The 18783-nt window shown below is 44.0% G+C and overlaps 3 protein-coding genes across 7 annotated transcripts in view; 2 read left to right on the top strand and 1 right to left on the bottom strand.

Moving 5' to 3' along the window:
* The window catches only part of LOC135564251 (cadherin-24-like), a 37697-nt gene extending 35946 nt beyond the window's left edge, over positions 1-1751 (top strand). Inside the window, exon 5 of the mRNA XM_065008516.1 lies at positions 1740-1751. Coding sequence (XP_064864588.1) covers positions 1740-1751 — 12 coding nt within the window. The remainder of the gene's footprint in view (positions 1-1739) is intronic.
* On the bottom strand, positions 1263-18255 carry LOC115108502 (magnesium-dependent phosphatase 1-like). Of its 5 annotated transcripts, none has more exons than XM_065009103.1 (6): positions 17770-18253; positions 17493-17556; positions 17235-17342; positions 14530-14637; positions 14185-14270; positions 1263-1919 (listed from the first exon to the last, which is right to left on the bottom strand). In XM_065009103.1, exons 1-6 carry the CDS (start codon positions 17801-17803, stop codon positions 1861-1863), a joined length of 459 nt encoding a protein of 152 aa, XP_064865175.1. In that variant the 5' UTR covers positions 17804-18253; the 3' UTR covers positions 1263-1860. The 5 variants fall into 5 exon arrangements, with proteins under 5 accessions (XP_064865175.1, XP_064865174.1, XP_064865173.1 ...); XM_065009102.1 differs by lacking the exon at positions 1263-1919 and adding an exon at positions 10129-10242 and having other exon boundaries at positions 17770-18255; XM_065009101.1 differs by lacking the exon at positions 1263-1919 and adding an exon at positions 10729-13899 and having other exon boundaries at positions 17770-18255.
* On the top strand, positions 2166-8235 carry LOC115108746 (cadherin-24-like). Its single transcript, XM_065009407.1, has 6 exons — positions 2166-2226; positions 2388-2509; positions 6017-6134; positions 6412-6720; positions 6885-7077; positions 7189-8235. The coding sequence occupies exons 1-6, from the start codon at positions 2166-2168 to the stop codon at positions 7637-7639; spliced, it is 1254 nt and encodes a 417-aa protein (XP_064865479.1). The 3' UTR covers positions 7640-8235.
* Positions 18256-18783: the final 528 nt, after the last annotated feature.

Raw genomic sequence — 18783 nt, 5'->3', positions numbered from 1 at the left:
CCTGGACAGAGAGGAGGGAGACACATTTAACATCACCGGAAGAGACCAAGAAGCTGTCATTGTACTAAACAAGGTGAGAAATAAATCATGGAGACCAGATTTATACTGCATTTAGCTCTTAATCAGACTCAAGTCAAAAACATCCACAATGGTGTAAAATGAGGGGCTAAACTAAGCATAGCTCCTCCATGGCACTCTTACCAGGAAGTTCATTCAGTGAAAAACATTTAAAACAGCAGGACAGTGTTGCCTGCAGAGACTTCAGTCAGTCATAATCAGGCCTGGTAATAGGATGCTTTGAATAAATATTTGGTCTGGAAACAGTAAAAAAAAAAATATATTAAATGGTGGATCCTCAGACAGGTCTGATAGGCCTATAATACACACTCCTATCATGTGTGTGCCATTTGATAGCCATGATGATGAACAGACTACAGTATGCCCATGTGATCTGTAAAAAAATATATATATATTTCACCCCAATTTCGTGGTATTCAATTGTTTAGTAGCTGCTATCTTGTCTCATCGCTACATCTCCCGTACGGGCTCGGGAGAGACGAAGGTTGAAAGTCATGCGTCCTCCGATACACAACCCAACCAAGCCACACTGCTTCTTAACACAGCACGCATCCAACCCGGAAGCCAGCTGCACCAATGTGTCTTGGTTAGCGTGCACAGGAGTCGCTGGTGTGCGATGAGTCAAGGATATCCCTACCGGCCAAGCCCTCCCTAACCCGGACGAGGCTGGGCCAATTGTGCGTCGCCCCACGGACCTCCCGGTCGCGGCCGGTTGCGACAGAGCCTGGGCGCGAACCCAGAGTCTGTGGTGGCACAGCTGGCGCTGCAGTACAGTGCCCTTAACCACTGCGCCACCCGGGAGGCCCTGGAAACAGTCATTTAACAGCTTTCCCTTGCAATCCTGTTGTGTGGAGTCCTGCAAATTTAAAGACATCCTCCGGAACATTGGTGACTACTAAGTATTTTTTAAACCTCCCGCTTTTGACCACGAAAATCCCTAATTTGAAGGCAACTGTTTTTCTGGACGCTGCTCCATTTTCCCCCGCATGGGCCAGACCTCAAGCAATTCGAGTTCAACCAATGAGCTTCAGCCCCTCGCCATATGAGTGACAGCTAGCAAGATGCACATGATGCACACAGAGCAGAGCGCGAGAGAAAATATGTGATGTACTACGCAATTTTTGGGGGACATATTTTGTCTCGAGTGCTCCTTTCTAACCTACTGGCTAAAAAGTATACAAGAGTTCCAGAGAATCCCTTTAATTATCTAAAAAAAACATTGTCTCACTGTGGATAACTTGAAAATAAGTAATAGACAAAAAGGGGATTCAAATACAATTCCGACTAGCAGTTGAATTTAAATCACCAACCGGAAAATAGGCTGTGAGCCTGTGTAATTTTCAGTGTGGTGTTGAGTACATGGTGCATCGCAAGCTCCATTTAACAAAGTTTGTGTGACAAGCGTGAGAGTATGAGATAGGATGAGGTGATGATGAGTGAATGTGGGAGCGAAATAATTATGGAACAAGGGTAGGAAAAGGGCATGATGAAAAGAGGGAAAGAAAGAGTGTTCGAGTTAGGGAGGGTGACAGAGAGGAAGCAAAGGAGACAGAGAAATAATAGACAAAAATGGGTATAGAAAAGTATAGTAAAACATAATTGGCTGTATTTCTCTCCTCAGTTGCTGGACTATGAGAGTCGCAGTTCATTCTCATTCTCAGTGGAAGTTGTGAACCCCATGGTGGATGCACGGTTCCTACGGAAGGGTCCCTTTAAGGACTGTGCGACCGTATGGGTCATGGTCCTCAACGCAGACGAGCCCCCCCGCTTCTCCCGATCCCGTTACCGTCTGGACGTGTCTGAGAACTGTCCTCCTGTCTGCAGCGTGGGCCGAGTATCTGCTGTTGACCCAGACACAGGACAAAGCACAAACATCAGGTAGGCTACACTCACTTAGTCAGCCTGTCAGTCTGTCTGTCTGTCCGTCCATCTGTCTGTGTGTCTGTCACTCTCTCACATTTTCTTTACTCAAACTATTCTCTCTCCCCCTCCCCTCCCTTCTCTCTCTCAGGTACTCCATTGATCCCCAGTCTGACCTGGAGGCTCTGTTCCGTATTACTACTGACAGCGGCCTCATCACCACGGTGATGGAGTTGGACCGGGAGCGTGAGCAATGGCATAATATCACTGTCATCGCCACACAGAGAGGTATGAGGTTCAAGTCCTTTCAGACCCAGCTGCCCACAGACAATACCTTCACTCTGGCTTAGTACAGAGTCATGTTTTCCCTCATATCACTCATTGTAGCCCTGGTGATGGCTGTGATGAAGTTGAAGTTAAACTCACTAGGCACTCCTTTCCTTTTCTAGACAATCCAAACCTTGTGACCAGGGTTGTGGTTGCCATAGAGACACTGGACCAGAATGATAATGCACCAGAGTTGGACAAACAGTACACAACATCTGTGTGTGACTCCAGTACCCCTGGACAGGTCAGTGCTGCTAACACTTACCCATGTAACTTTGACACTCCACTTTGTCAGTCTGTCTTTCTATAGCCCTGCATGCTGAAAACCTTAATGCTAATTTCTGATTACAACCTTCAGTACAATTATTTGTAGAAGTCTTTCCTATTTCCTATTCCTTTTATTGCGTCTCCTTTTGACTCAAGAGCAAATTGATGTCAGATCACTGTTTCTGTTTTCTTCTTCACCTTATTGGTGTCCTGTTTCTCCAGAGTTCTTTTTCTCCATTGCCCTTGGCTGAGTTATTATTATCAAATGTTTATCCAATGCCATTGGAGACCAGCTGGCTGGTGTGTTTACGGACATATTCAATCCATCCTTATCCCAGTCTGCTGTTCCCACATGCTTCAAGAGGGCCACCATTGTCCCTGTTCCCAAGAAAGCTAAGGTAACTGAGCTCAATGACTACCGCCCCGTAGCACTCACTTCTGTCATCATGAAGTGCTTTGAGACGTGCTTTGAGACGGCAACTGCTCCACCTATAACCGTAAGGCTCTCCAGAGCGTAGTGAGGTCTGTACAACGCATCACCGGGGACAAAATACCTGCCCTCCAGGACACATACACCAACCGACTAGTCAAGGACCATATCACCTCCACCCTACCGGACACCCTAGACCCACTCCAATTTGCTTACTGCCCCAAAAGGTCCACAAATGACACAATCACTCTGCACACTGCCCTAACCAATCTGGACAAGAGGAATACCTATGTAAGAATGCTGTTCATCGATTACAGCTCAGCATTTAACACAATAGTACCCTCCAAACTCGTCATTAAGCTCGAGACCCTGGGTTTCGACCCCGCTCTGTGCAACTGGGTCCTGGACTTCCTGACAGGCCGCCAGGTGGTGAGGGTAGGTAACAACATCTCCACCCCGCTGATCCTCAACACTGGGGCCCCACAAGGGTGCGTCCTCAGCCCTCTCCTGTACTCCCTGTTCACCCACGACTGCGTGGCCATGCACATCAAGTTTGCAGACGACACTACAGTGGTAGGCTTGATTACCAACAACGACGAGACAGCCTACAGGGAGGAGGTGAGGGCCCTCGGAGTGTGGTGTCAGGAAAATAACCTCACACTCAATGTCAACAAAACAACGGAGGTGATCGTGGACTTCAGGAAACAGCAGAGGGAGCAGCCCCCTATCCACATTGACGGTACAGTAGTGGAGAGTGTGGAAAGTTTTAAGTTCCTCGGCGTACACATCACGGACAAACTGATATGGTCCACCCACACAGACAGCGTGGTGAAGAAGGTGCAGCAGCCCCTCTTCAACCTCAGGAGGCTGAAGACATTTGGCTTGTCACCAAAAACACTCACAAATTTTTACAGATGCACAATCGAGAGCTTCCTGTCGGGCTGTATCATCGCCTGGTACAGCAACTGCTCCGCCCATAACCGTAAGGCTCTCCAGAGGGTAGTGAGGTCTGCACAACGCATCACCGGGGGCAAACTACCTGCCTTCCAGGACACCTACACCAACCGATGTCACAGGAAGGCCAAAAAGATCATTACGGACAACAACCACCCGAGCCACTGCCTGTTCACCCCACTATCATCCAGAAGGCGAGGTCAGTACAGGTGCATCAAAGCGGGGACCGAGAGACTGAAAAATAGCTTCCATCTCAAGGCCATCAGACTGTTAAACAGCCATCACTAACATTGAGTGGCTGCTGCCAACATACTGACTCAACTCTAGCCACTTTAATAATGGAAATATTTATGTAATAAATGTATCACTAGCCACTTTAAAGAATGCCACTAATGTTTACATACCCTACATTACTCATCTCATATGTATATACTGTACTCTATACCATCTACTGCATCTTGATGTAATAAATATATCACTAGCCACTTTAAACAATAGCACTTTATATAATGTTTTCATACCCTACATTACTCATCTCATATGTATATATTGTACTCTGTACCATCTACTGCATCTTGCCTGTGCCGTTCGGCCATCACTCATTCATATATTTTTATGTACATATTCTTATTCATTCTTTTACACTTATGTGTATAAGGTAGTTGTTGTGAAATTGTTAGGTTAGATTACTTGTTAGATATTACTGCACGGTCGGAACTAGAAGCACAAGCATTTCGCTACACTCGCATTAACATCTGCTAACCATGTGTATGTGACAAATAACATTTGATTTGATTTGGAGTTGTGTGGCTGTAACATCCAACCTTTTTTTATGCGATTAAACTACATCAGATAAAAAATGTAATGATGGAAATTTGTAAGTAAAATGTCCGGTCTGGAGCGTGAAGTCACGAGCTCTGTTGGACGGCTACTAGTAGTAACCTAGCGGTGCCAAAAGCCCTGGTCTGACCTAGAAAGCCTATGTAAATTACGATCATCAGAACGGCCAAACACCCCCAAAAATTGACCCCCATTTTGGGATCTAAAATGGGCTTATTATGATCAAATTCGATCCCCACGGTAAATTATTTTCAAGTTCGCTACAAATCAAGATTAAATAGAAATCCATTCTGACTACTACATTTGTTGTCACGCAGGACTACATGCTGACCCAGACCAATCATGGGCTGGTAGGCTACAATGAGGTTCCCAGTTAACTCTCTCAGGCAGGATGAAAACAATTACATCAACCTTGATCCTGTGCTAGTTATGGTCACTTTCACCATGATTTTATGCCATTCAAACCCATTCAGCACTATCAAAGATGTTTTATAAATAACCCAAGATAGACCACAGCCTGTTGTTTCCAATGGGAGCAAATTAATCATAGTGGGCAAAACAAGCAAGGAGGTGGGCCAAGCCAAGCACGAGCTAGCGAGATCCTTTTGGAATGTTCTAGCATGTATTTGAATATTTACGTTAGGAAACGCCTACTCTATGAAGTGAGCGTGTGCAATAACTAAATTCGCCCTTGCACTCCTACTAAACAATAAAACATATTGAAACTTTAGCAAAGGGTAAAGTTTACCAAACTTAGTCCACTACAGATTATAGTTTTCAGGAAAAGAAAACTGTATTGAGATCAAATGTTTCATTGATGAGAGAATTAGCAGAATGACAGCCAAAATCCATCTTCTCCCACTTCCGGCCACTGGGCCATTTGTTGGTGAGGGAAAATGTCAACCGGAGGCTTCAGATTTATACATCTGTTGAAACATCTAGCTCATTGTTCTATCTGTGGCAATATGGCGTTCTTCAAATTCAAATACTTCCGTCTTCATTCGCCATCGAGAGTTTTCCAAAGGAATACATGGATGACGCCAGCGCTATCACCATCTACTGGCTTTAATGTCAATGCTTCATGCACAGAATTTTATCCGCAACAAGTCAATTTGATGGAATCACATCTCTGGTGGGAAAATGTACATATATTATTTATGCAGATTTTTGAATATTCGTATGAAAATCTGTCGCCAATTGGATGGAAACCTAGCTTGTGAGGTCCAATAGAAGTTCTCCTCTCTCTGCTCTGTCTTGCAGGTTGTTCAGGTGGTGAGGGCAGTGGATAGGGACCAGGGAGGACAGGGCGTCACCATCCACTTCAGCATCCCTCCAGAGTTCAGCTCTGCTCTAAACCTCACCATCAGGGAGAGTGGAGGTGATTCTAGCTATGTTCAACCTCTATGTCAAGCTGTCACCCTCCTCAAACCCCTTATGTCAAATCAGAAATTTTGCAACTGGATTATCATTGACAATATGCTTATTTTTATTTTACATGCTTGATGACAGTGCACCTGCATCTTATAGTAACGATATAGGCCTGTTGAAGTTAACTGAAATTCATATTATGACGTATAACTGGAGAATGGCATTCATGTACAAGTGACCTGATGACTGACTTGAGTTTCTGGTGTTATTGTCTTATTCAATCCCAGGTGCCACAGCCAGCCTTGTTCTCCAGTCGGCACTGCAGCCCCTCCCTGACTTCTCCTTCTCCCTCCTCACCCTGTACGTGCCCATTGTGCTGCGGGATGGGGCGTCTGGCCTCACCAACACCGGGACGGTCACCGTGAACGTATGTCCCTGTCTGAGAGGGGGCATGCGGGCCGAGGAGCAGGGGAGACAGAGGGACAGGGGCTGGGAGAGACAGACGGTATGTCTGCCCCGGCCCTCAACCTCTCCATCACTGATCTTCAGTATGGTCACCCTGCTGGCCCTGCTGGCCTGTGTCACTACACTGCTAGGTAAGACTTGAGGTCTACTGTCTGATGTATAGTACACATGCCTGTTTCTACTGTTCTCAGTATACTGCCTGTGTCTGTCTGTCTGAAGATCAGTATCCCGTGAAATGGACTGCAGTGTCAGTGTGTGGTATTTACAATAATGTGCCTCTCTCTCTCTCCCCCAGTGGTGTGTGCTCTGTCTCTGTCTCTGCGGCATCAGAAGCAAGACTCCCACTCCCCATTTGAGGAGGAGGATGTGAGGGAGAACATCATTACCTACGATGACGAAGGGGGAGGGGAGGCAGACACTGCTGCCTTTGACATCACCGCGCTCCAGAGCATGCACAGAGTAGAGAGCATGCAGGACAGCAGGAACATGTAAGCTGTGACGTCTGTTTGTGGCCGTGTGTGTGTGTGAGCATGCGTGAGGGAATGTGGGCGTGCACGTGTCTCTGTGTTGCTCTGCCTTATGCTCTTGTCTTCCCCCAGATGGTACACCCAGCAGAATCAGGCCAGGGACATGACGTACAGCTGGAGCCGGACCCCACACTCTACTGCGGACCCACAGCGTCCCGGCTCAACCCCTGTGTACGGACACCTCTGCTACAGCATTCACACCCTGCCTGTCCTCAGAGACTGTCACAAGGGGAAAACACCGTTCCAGTCAGGTCTGCAGCTGGCCAAACCGATGGGAACCTATGGGCTTCCTGGCAATCACATGGATAACTCCCTAGTCATCCAGAACCAGGGCACCTTTGATCTACTGGAGCCTGAGGCGATTCATCTCAACTCTGCTGAGCCACGGTTCCCCAGCAGAGATGGACCAGAGATCTGGGTGGCTAACAGCAGACCCACAGAAAAAGAGGGAGGCAGGGAGACCAACACTGACACCCAGCAGCAGCTGCATCCAGAGCAAGGCCCAATCAGAGTCAGATATTAGCTTTCATATATAATGGATGTAACAATGTTGTTATTATCAACCTCAGCTGTCTCAATATTATTGTTGTAAATCTCTCAGGCTATTTTTCATTTTAAAGTAGTTGATAATCGTTATAAAAGTATTGTGTATTTCCTCCCCAGACACAGCCTGAGTCTGTACTGACAGATGAAGCACTGGTTCTGACCTATTCTGTCCCAAATGGCTCATCCTCTCAGAGTCACAGCAGCAGCATCTCTTCATCAGAGCAGCAGGAGAACAATCCAGACCTCATTCCCTCCCACACTACCACCACCACCACCACCGGAGCTTCTAGCTCTGCTGTAGAAGACACAGACACAGATTCCTCTTCTCTCCCCAGCTCAGAGAAGAATGAAGACGCTGTTGGTGTTAGCCAGATAAATAATAATCACATCCACACTAATCTACTGGGGGACTCAACATACAGCATTGTGGGTTCACTAAACCAGGGCAGTGGAGGGATGCCTGTGACCGGGACTACTTTGTATCCAGGCAGTGCAGAATTCCTGAACATGTATGCGCTGAGTAGGAGGGACCTGACCCCACAGCTACTACCACTCTCTGGAGGCATGCTGGGATACGGCAGGGGGTGGGGTTGTGAGCGGGGACTGGTGGCTGACATGGCAGGGGGTGGGGCTAACTGTAACTCCTCCCTGCCTGTGAGGATGGAGGATTTCCTGAAGCACCGTCTGGACCAGGTGACCTTAGACCTATCCCAGCCACCCTACGACTCACTGCAGACCTACGAGTTTGAGGGGGGGGACTCCCGAGCGGGGTCGCTGAGCTCACTGGAGAGCGAGGGAGAGAGAGAGGAGGAGAGGGTGAGGGAAACAGTAGACAAGTTGGACCAGAAGTTCCAAAGGCTGGTGAAGATAATCAAAGAGAGAGAACAAGAAAAGGAGTGTGACAGAAGGTCAGTGGAGGAGGAAACACTGGTAGGAGATAGAAGCCAAGGTTTGGTTGTCAATGACACAAGCAAAACAGAGAGTGTGGGTGAAGAAAAAGAGGTCTCAAGGTGGGATTTTTAGAGAACCTGCGAATCAAAGACATTGAGTAGCAGTTTGGAAAGGAGAGAGAAATATTCCAACGGATTCCATTTAAAAGCAATACGAGGGTGTTATGCACAACTTCAGAGAGAAAGTTCTGTTCAATGACTAAACTTCCTGCTCATTGGCAATGCAGCACAGCTGAGACATGCCAGAGGATCCATTCAGCACACCTCATGAACTCACCCTTCTGTGTTTATTAAAGAGCATATAAAATCCGTCACTTTTAGACTTCTCTTGTAACTGATATGAATAATTCACTTAGCTAAAGTTATGAAAAATTAACTTTCTGAAATATTGATTCCCAGCCCTGAGAGCCGCATTGTTGGAAAATAGGCCTCATGAAAAATGTAATGGAATTGTGATATTTAATATTGATAGTTTAATAGGGGCACTCTCACTCAGAACACTGTGTTCCCAAATGCATCATTTAAACTGAATTGAACCAATTTAAAAAGCACACTTTACATGGAGTTAATATAAATATATAGGCATGACTGAAGAATCTGTCCACATTACATCCAGTCAAATGGAAGCTGTTCTGATGATAACATCTTAGTAGACACACTGTTGTATACAGGTGCTATGTTGCTTCACAATCAGGAGGGAGCTCCTCTGAATTGAATTGTGTAGCCAACAAGCTATGTATTGTGTAACTCCCAGTAATTATAATCACAGTAGTAAATTCTATGAAACACTATGCAATTTGCACACATACCTGAGATAATATGTCCTTGAAGGAGCCTTGTAAAAAGTGTAATGTTTCCTACAATAGCGACATGATTATGTGCATTTTGTAAATATCAACCTCTGCAAATGTGGTGATTATTCAGTGGAGGATTTCACACAAACCAAGAAAGCGTCCCTTTATGAGTAACACTGTCATTATTTCACTCACTGAATACAAAAAATGACAGCCATAATTTGAAGTGATTAAATGGTTGGTGTTGAATATGTCTCGTGACATGTTATTTCCCCCAGATAGTTCAGATATAACATTTTGGACAATATAAACCTGATCATTTTTTTCCAGGGCTGTAGTGATATTCTGACTGCTTTCATATTAGCAACCCTTCCTACTACACAAGCTGGCTCTTTCTTTAAACCTGAGATGGAACTGGGAAAACATACACACGCAATCTTACTGTTGACTATACTATGAATAATTTAACTGAAGAATGATTCATATGACACCAATCAATATTTCCCACCAAAAGATCAAGATGATCTGATTTGCAAACAATATGGCTAATTTCTACTACTACTGCAAAAAACTCATCGCTTTCAGAATGAGCTATTAAAATGATAACAATGTTACTTTTGATTACTATGTGACGACTACATTTAGCATAGACCAGGAGCCTTGGTCAAACTGACATTTGTTTGTTCCACCAGGCCTCTATGTGATCACCAAGGGGAATTAAATCTCAATCAACCAACCATCTTAATGAGAATTAGATTTGTACTTGATACATTTGACAAAAAAAATCCTTAGTTCTTTGGTTAGAAAAATTAGATGTGGAGATTGTCCTGGGGCTTCTAGGAAGAGTAGGCAATGAGAAAGAGGAGTAAATTAAAACTATGAATGAATAGTCTAAGGCTAAATTAGATAAATTAACAGTGCATAAATTATAGAACATGCGAGTTGAGTATTGAACATTGATATCAAAACTAATGACAAATTGAATACATAATGATGATGGGGCGGCAGGGTAGCCTAGTGGTTAGAGTGGAGGGGTGGCAGGGTAGCCCAGTGGTTAGAGTGGAGGGGCAGCAGGGTAGCCTAGTGGTTAGAGCGTTGTACTAGTAACCGGAAGGTTGCAAGTTCAAACCCCCGAGCTGACAAGGTACAAATCTGTCGTTCTGCCCCTGAACAGGCAGTTAACCCACTGTTCCTAGGCCGTCACTGAAAATAAGAATTTGTTGCCTAGTTAAATAAAGGTAAAAAATAAAAATTACCACGACTATGTACAGTTGATATGGAATAGAGAATAAATTAATAAGACAAAATGAAGCCAGCTATAATTCATTTAAAAAAATGCTTTTATATATATATTTTTTTTAAATATTTTCTCTGCAACAGTAATAATAAGTATAATAGAATTGGTCAAATTAATAAACAAGACAGAGAACGTTATTTCATGTACCTTGAATTCCAATTCAATACATTTATAACATATTGATTGCTCTGGCCCTGGCCACCCTTGAAGTATCGTTGATTATACACATAAAAAGCCATGAAGAAAACATTCGTCCATCTTCTCAAACATTGCTCTCATCTTGCAGTAACACTGAATGAAGTGAAGTAATGAGGTTTGAGATCACAGCCTGGAGTTTAAAAAATTCTGTATGAATCAGATTTGTGGCAGTACAACAATGTCCCAAGAGGTAAAGTATACAGTGGCTTGCAAAAGTATTCACACCCCGTAGCATTTTTTCCTATTTTGTTGCCTTACAATCTGGAATTAAAATCGATTTTTGGGGGGTTTGAATCATTTGATTTACACAACATGCCTACTAGTCCCGACAATGCAGTAATAACCAACGAGTAATCTGGGGCGGCAGGGTAGCCTAGTGGTTAGAGCGTTGGACTAGTAACCGAAAGGTTGCAAGTTCGAATCCCCGAGCTGACAAGGTACAAATCTGTCGTTCTGCCCCTGAACAGGCAGTTATCCCACTGTCATTGAAAATAAGAATTTGTTCTTAACTGACTTGCCTAGTAAAATAAAAAAAATAAAGTCTCTTGGGCTATGTATCTATAAGCTTGGCACATCTAGCCACTGGGATTTTTGTCCATTCTTCAAGGCAAAACTGCTCCAGCTCCATCAAGTTGGATGGGTTCCGCTGGTGTAGAGCAATCTTCAAAATCAAATCAAATGTATTTGTCACATACACATGGTTAGCAGATGTGAGTGTAGTGAAATGCTTGTGCTTCTAGTCCCGTCAATGCAGTAATAACCAACGAGTAATCTAACCTAACAATTCCAAAACTACTACCATACAAGTGTAAAGGGATAAAGAATCTTTAAGTCAGACCACAGATTCTCAATTGGATTGACGTATGGGCTTTTACTAGTCCATTCCAATACATTTAAATGTTTCCCCTTAAACCACTTGAGTGTTGCTTTAGCAGTATGCTTAGTGTATTGCCCTGCTGAAAGGTGAACCTCCGTCCCAGTCACAAATCTTTGCAAGACTGAAACAGGTTTCCCTCAAGAATTTCCCTGTATTTTGTGCCCTCCATCATTCCTTCAATTCTGACCAATTTCCCAGTCCCTGCCGATGAAAAACATCCCCACAGCCTAATGCTGCCACCACGCTTCACTGTGGGGATGCTGTGGTCGGGGTGATGAGAGGTGTTGGGTTTGCGCCAGACATAGTGTTTTCCTTGCTGGCCAAAAAGCTCAATTTTAGCCTCATCTGACCAGAAAATCTTCTTCTATATGTTTGGGAAGTCTCCCACATGCCTTTTTGGTGAACATCAAACGTGTTTGCTTATTTTTTTCTTTAAGCAATGGCTTTTTTCTGGTCACACTTCCATAAAGCCCAGCACTGTGGAATGTACGGCTTAAAGTGGTCCTATAGACAGATACTCCAATCTCTGCTGTGGAGCATTGCAGCTCCTTCAGGGTTATCTATGGTCTCTTTGTTGCCTCTCTGATTGGTCCGTGAGTTTTGTGGGCGGCCCTCTCTTGGCAGGTTTGTTGTGCAGCCATATTCTTTCCATTTTTTTAATAATGGATTTAATGGTGCTCCATGGGATGTTCAAAGTTTCAGATATTTTTTTATAACCCAACCCTGATCTGCACTTCTTCACAACTTTGTCCCTGACCTGTTTGGAGAGCTCCTTGGTCTTCATGGTGCCGCTTGCTTGGTGGTGCCCCATGCTTAGTGGTGTTGCAGACTCTGGGGCCTTTCAGAACAGGTGTATATATATACTGAGATCATTTGACAGATTATGTGACACTTAGCTTGAACACGGGTAGACTTTATTTAAGTAATTATGTGACTTCTGAAGGTAATTGGTTGAACCAGATCTCATTTAGGGGCTTCATAGCAAAGGGGTTGAATACATATGCACGTACCACTTTTCTGTCATTTTTTAAATTTCACTTTAGCAATTTGGGCTATTTTGTGTATGTCCATTACATGAAATCCAAATAAAAATCCATTTAAATTACAGGTTGTTATGCAACAAAATAGGAAAAACGCCAAGGGGGATAAATACTTTTGCAAAGCACTGTATGTATTGCATCAATTCTGTCCTCAAGTCCTCATTTTGCACCCTGGGAGAACTGCAGAAGCGCTTCATTGACTAATTTCATAGTCACTCCTTCAGGGACCAGAACACAGTGCACACCTGAGAGAGAAACCAGAGTTCAGGGACCAGAACACAGTGCACACCTGAGAGAGAAACCAGAGTTCAGGGACCAGAACACAGTGCACACCTGAGAGAGAAACCAGAGTTCAGGGACCAGAACACAGTGCACACCTGAGAGAGAAACCAGAGTTCAGGGACCAGAACACAGTGCACACCTGAGAGAGAAACCAGAGTTCAGGGACCAGAACACAGTGCACACCTGAGAGAGAAACCAGAGTTCAGGGACCAGAACACAGTGCACACCTGAGAGAGAAACCAGAGTTCAGGGACCAGAACACAGTGCACACCTGAGAGAGAAACCAGAGTTCAGGGACCAGAACACAGTGCACACCTGAGAGAGAAACCAGAGTTCAGGGACCAGAACACAGTGCACACATGAGAGAGAAACCAGAGTTCAGGGACCAGAACACAGTGCACACCTGAGAGAGAAATCAGAGTTCAGGGACCAGAACACAGTGCACACCTGAGAGAGAAACCAGAGTTCAGGGACCAGAACACAGTGCACACCTGAGAGAGAAACCAGAGTTCAGGGACCAGAACACAGTGCACACCTGAGAGAGAAACCAGAGTTCAGGGACCAGAACACAGTGCACACCTGAGAGAGAAACCAGAGTTCAGGGACCAGAACACAGTGCACACTTGAGAGAGAAACCAGAGTTCAGGGACCAGAACACAGTGCACACCTGAGAGAGAAATCAGAGTTCAGGGACCAGAACACAGTGCACACCTGAGAGAGAAACCAGAGTTCAGGGACCAGAACACAGTGCACACCTGAGAGAGAAACCAGAGTTCAGGGACCAGAACACAGTACACACCTGAGAGAGAAACCAGAGTTTAGGGTAAGTTAAAGTACTTGTGTTGTTATCTCCTTTTGGTGCGAATGGTTTATGCAATATACAGTACTTGCTCATTTGCTATACTTCAAAACAGATGTCATGTCATAATGTCCGTGGTCAACTCATGATATGGAATCATTTTAAATCATCTATATTTTGACCTACCCTGTTGTGCATGCATTTTAATGACTTTACGAAGTTAAAGTGGACTTTATGAAATTATAAATTGGTTTGAGTTGAGGTGGAAAGTTATGAAAGTTGTACCTAGTCGACTGACTGCTGTGATGTTCCTGTGTTCGTCATCAAAGAACATCATCTCACTGAATTTGAATCCACTGTCTGCCTGGAGCCTGAACAAAGACACAATGAGAGTGAGTTCCACTATAAACACTCTTTCACGGCCAGACATGAACACAAACACACACTTCCATTCTCACAGAAGAATCGTCCAGTGGTAGTGGTCGTTAACGCTGCATTCACATGCTAGAAATGTCAGATTTGCTCATTTGTTTAACGTGGCACGTGATTAACACCAACAAGTCAGAAATGTCAGAGTTTCCTAGTTCCAACTAGCACGTGAACACGGCAATCTCAAATTCAGACACTTACTTTTTGAAGTGAGGGACCTTTGACCCCGGGTATATTTCCTTGAAGGATATGTATTGGTTGAGATTGAAGAGGGACAACAGCTGATTGGCTCCATCTACCTCATCTGTGCTGAGAAATATAAATAAAATGTTGATTTACAATGGCATGTTATTTCAAACAATCATCTAGAGCAGGGGTGTCAAACTCATTTCGCATCGTGGGCCACATACGGCCTAGGGAGATGTCAAGTGGGCCGGACCATTAAAATTATACCATACTCTGCTACACTGCTCCACGAAATTGAAAATTTATGGAGTTGTATGAACAGTAGAATTCCATCACACAACTTTTGTTTTGAAGCTGCTGACTAACATTAAAGTGCACATTTTTTAAATCACCACAGTAAGGATTCATCTTCACAGAGCTGTATTCTTTCAATGCAAACAGTATCTAAGGCAGCATTTTAAAGGTGTTTGTCTAGTCTGGACTTGTATTTGTTCCTGAAACTCGGCATCTTTTGGCCTGTACAAGTGCATCAACACCAGGTGTCATGTCCTGACTAGCTGTCACTTTTAGAATGTCATTTAAGTGCTTGTTTGTGAGCCTTGAACGCATTTTTGTTTTATTGATATTCATCACTGAGAAAATTTGTTCACAAAAGGTAGGTTGTCCCAAACATGCACAAAATTTTAGCAGCCAGGGCTGTTAATTTGGGGTACCCTGGTAGTAGATACTGATAAAATCTGTCCAGACCTACAGAGGCAAATTTGCCCTTCAAATCTGCATCACACTGCAAATCAATTATCTCTAGCTGAATTTCGACCGGCAGATCAGAAGCTTTAACTGTGAAAGGTGAGCGAAAAACTGAAAATTCTGTCTCAAGTTCACCAAATACCTGAAAACGTTTCTCAAACTCCCGCAGTAGTCCTGCAATTTTGTCTTTGTACCGTTTCATGTCCGCATCAGGTCTGGTCACACACACATCTCTCAGACAGGGGAAATGAGCAGGGTTGCCATTTGCCAGTTGCATCTCCCACAAAGTCAGCTTCAACTTAAATGCATGTATGTTGTCAGAAAACTGTGTGACAACTTTTTGCGGCCTTGCAACATTTTGTTCAGATTGTTCAAGTGTTCAGTAATATCAACCAAGAATGCAAGGTCCCGTAGCCATTCCTGAGATTGTAATTCCAACACCGGTTTTCCTTTTTCTCCATGAACTGTCCGATTTCCTCTCGTAGATCAAAGAAATGCCTCAGCACAGCGCCTCGGCTTAACCATCTCACTTCAGTGTGGTATGGCAGGCTGTGGGTAATGTTGCTGTCGCTGAGAAGTTTGTCAAACTGACGATGGTTCAGACCTCTGGACCGGATGAAATTTACAGTGCGAACAACCACCTCCATGACGTGGTCCATTTTCAGCGACTTGCAACACAATGCCTCCTGGTGCAAAATACAGTGAAATGTCCAGAAACGATCTCCTCCATTAAGGGCTTGTACTTTGTCTTTGAACTTTGTCGCGACACCTGCTTTCTTTCCGACCATGGATGGCGCGCCGTCTGTAGCCAGGCTGACAGCGCGGGACCAGTCCACTCCAACTCTGTCCAATGCAGCAACGACAGAGCCGAAAATGTCCTCGGCTGTTGTGGTGTCCATCATTGGCACCAACTCAAGAAACTCTTCAGTAACAGTCAATGTCTCATCAACTCCTCGAATAAATATGGCCAGTTGGGCCACGTCTGTGATGTCAGTGCTCTCGTCAATTGCCACGGAAAATGCAATAAATGACTTGACTCTCTGTTTCAATTGACTGTCTAAATCTGCCGATAGTTCCGAAATCCTCTCTGCTATAGTATTCCTCGTCAGGCTAATATTGGCAAAAGCTTGTCGCTTCTCGGGACATACAAGTTCAGCCGCCTTCATCATGCATCGTTTAACAAAGTCACCGTCGGAATACGGCTTCGATGCTAATGCTATTTCGCTAGCAATTAGGTAGCTGGCTTTTACCGCTGCTTCACTGACTTCTCGGCTCTGGATGAAAGTTGACTGCTGTTTCCTCAGACCCGCCAGCAATTCGTTAATCTTATCTCTTCTCAGTTGTCCTTGCAAGCCGTCATATTTTTCGCTGTGATGAGTCTCGTAGTGGCGTCGAATATTATATTCCTTCAATACCGAAACTTGTTGCAAACACACCAAGCACGAAGGTTTTCCGTGCATCTCTGTAAATAAATAGGACGTGGTCCATTTTTCTTTGAAAATTCTACACTCCTTATCTACTTTTCTCCGTTTGGATAACGACATTTTGGCTAATGAGGGTGTAGCGGAGAGGTAGAGACCAAGGTATTAACAACGTCGTAACAAGCAGCAGATGGCGCATTGATACCGTCTGCTGTTTTCAGTCTGTCTCAGTGATGCGGCTTGTCTTCTACTCTGATGGAAAGAGTGCGCCCCTTAGCGGATAATCCATGAATTGCAGTGAATTAAAAATATTAATTCCATGTCTTTTATGCATTTTTTCCACTTTCAAATTATCCTGCGGGCCTGATCGAACCTCCTTGGGGTCCGGTTCCGGCCCGCGGGCCGTATGTTTGACACCCCTGATCTAGAGGCTAAAAACAGAAATGCCCGTTGTCTAAACACATTTTACATAGATGTTAAAACATATTTTTTATCAGATTATAATATAGCATGATTTTGTTTTACAATTCGTTGATCACTGTATGAACTGACCGTGATGCCACTCCAATCTGGATCCCTTGGCCATGTAGAGAAGTCAATATGTCCACTGTTTCGGGGAACAGTTGGATTTTCTCCCACCTTGCATTCAACACCACTCCCCTGTCGGGAAAGGCAGATGAGATATTATTTGAAATTTGAAAAGACATGGCTGATGTGTGTAAGAGTTGGAAGGGAGAGGATTTAGAGAAAGATATAGCCCAACGCCATCATTAGCTTGATACTCAACAAGATTTTAACCAATAAACTCACTCTTTGTTTTTGTGAAATTGTGGGTCCACATAGCTATTCACCCAGAAGGGCCAAAGAGTATAATCTGAGATAAGGAAAAAACAAAACAGAGATGATGGAGGATGACAGAAACACATGACAGATAGCTAGACAAGCTACTTTAGCTGTAACAATATTCTTGTTCTGCTTTGCAAGGTATGCTATTTGTTGAGTCTTCATTCTCATAGCATTACTAGCTAGCTACATAGCTAGATAAAGTTAGCTAGCTAACGTTACAGTAGTTATATTTTCAACTTACCCAGGTCAAACACAACAAACTTTGGTTTGGACATAGCTAGCTATTTCCTGAGTTAAGCAGTAACTGTTTCAATTATCTAGTAGCTAACTGACCCTGATAATCGTAAAACCTACGACAAGCTAGCTACATACAGTGTGGTAGTTGTGGTTATGTGCTCAGAAGATCTAGATACGGAAGTAAAAGTACAAATAGATCACATTGGTAGCTATACCAGTGATACTTTGAGGAGTAGGGGAAACTACATTGGAATCGTATCTGCCAGAGCACAGATTAACTGATGAATTTACGAACGCAAAACATCCTTTGAATATGACATGTGTCAGTAAAGGTTGACAAAAAACGGAATTAAAATTGTTGCTAGCAACACAGTTACAGCCACTAACGCTCTAGATAACATGAACACAGCCTAACTAGTTATGCTATGGTGAGCAAAATTGTCAGAGTGAAGTGTTCTCAATGTCTGGAAGTAATTTACGTTCGCAAACTATCAACCCCCCCCCCCCCCCAAAAAAAAAAAAAACTAGTAGGCTATCCAACTTTAGTCAGTTACATTGGGCGCTTGACTGCCTTTGGTATGTTCGTAAATTCATCAGTTATTCTGCGCTCAAGCCAGAGTGCTCTGAAATCGGAGTAGATAGCCAGAGCGAATTTACGAACGCACCCTTTTTGAGGTCAGAACGCTCGGATCAACACTGAGCGCTAGCTCAAAAACCCAACATTAGCATGAATTTCGTGAACAACAAGTACAACATTACAAATATTTTCCGATATGTAAGATATTTAACTTATCTGTAATATTGTGTCGTTTTTGAATAGTGACATTGCGTACTTTCGATGAAAATAGTCAGGTTTATCTACTCATACCCTGACTTTGAGAAGGACTTGCGGGACGATTTGCTTAGCAACCGCGTGGTGCAGAATGACAACGTGAACGCGATTGGACGACAGCCAGTTTGGTGGGGCGTGAGCTCGCCAGTTTGTAGTCCTAAAACCCGAAAAATAGTTACCTCTGGT

The sequence above is a fragment of the Oncorhynchus nerka genome, linkage group LG24 (assembly GCF_034236695.1).
Source record: "Oncorhynchus nerka isolate Pitt River linkage group LG24, Oner_Uvic_2.0, whole genome shotgun sequence".
Classification (NCBI taxonomy): domain Eukaryota; kingdom Metazoa; phylum Chordata; class Actinopteri; order Salmoniformes; family Salmonidae; genus Oncorhynchus; species Oncorhynchus nerka.
The sequence above is the reverse complement of the archived record's forward strand: the minus strand, read 5'-3'. Positions and strand labels throughout refer to the sequence as shown.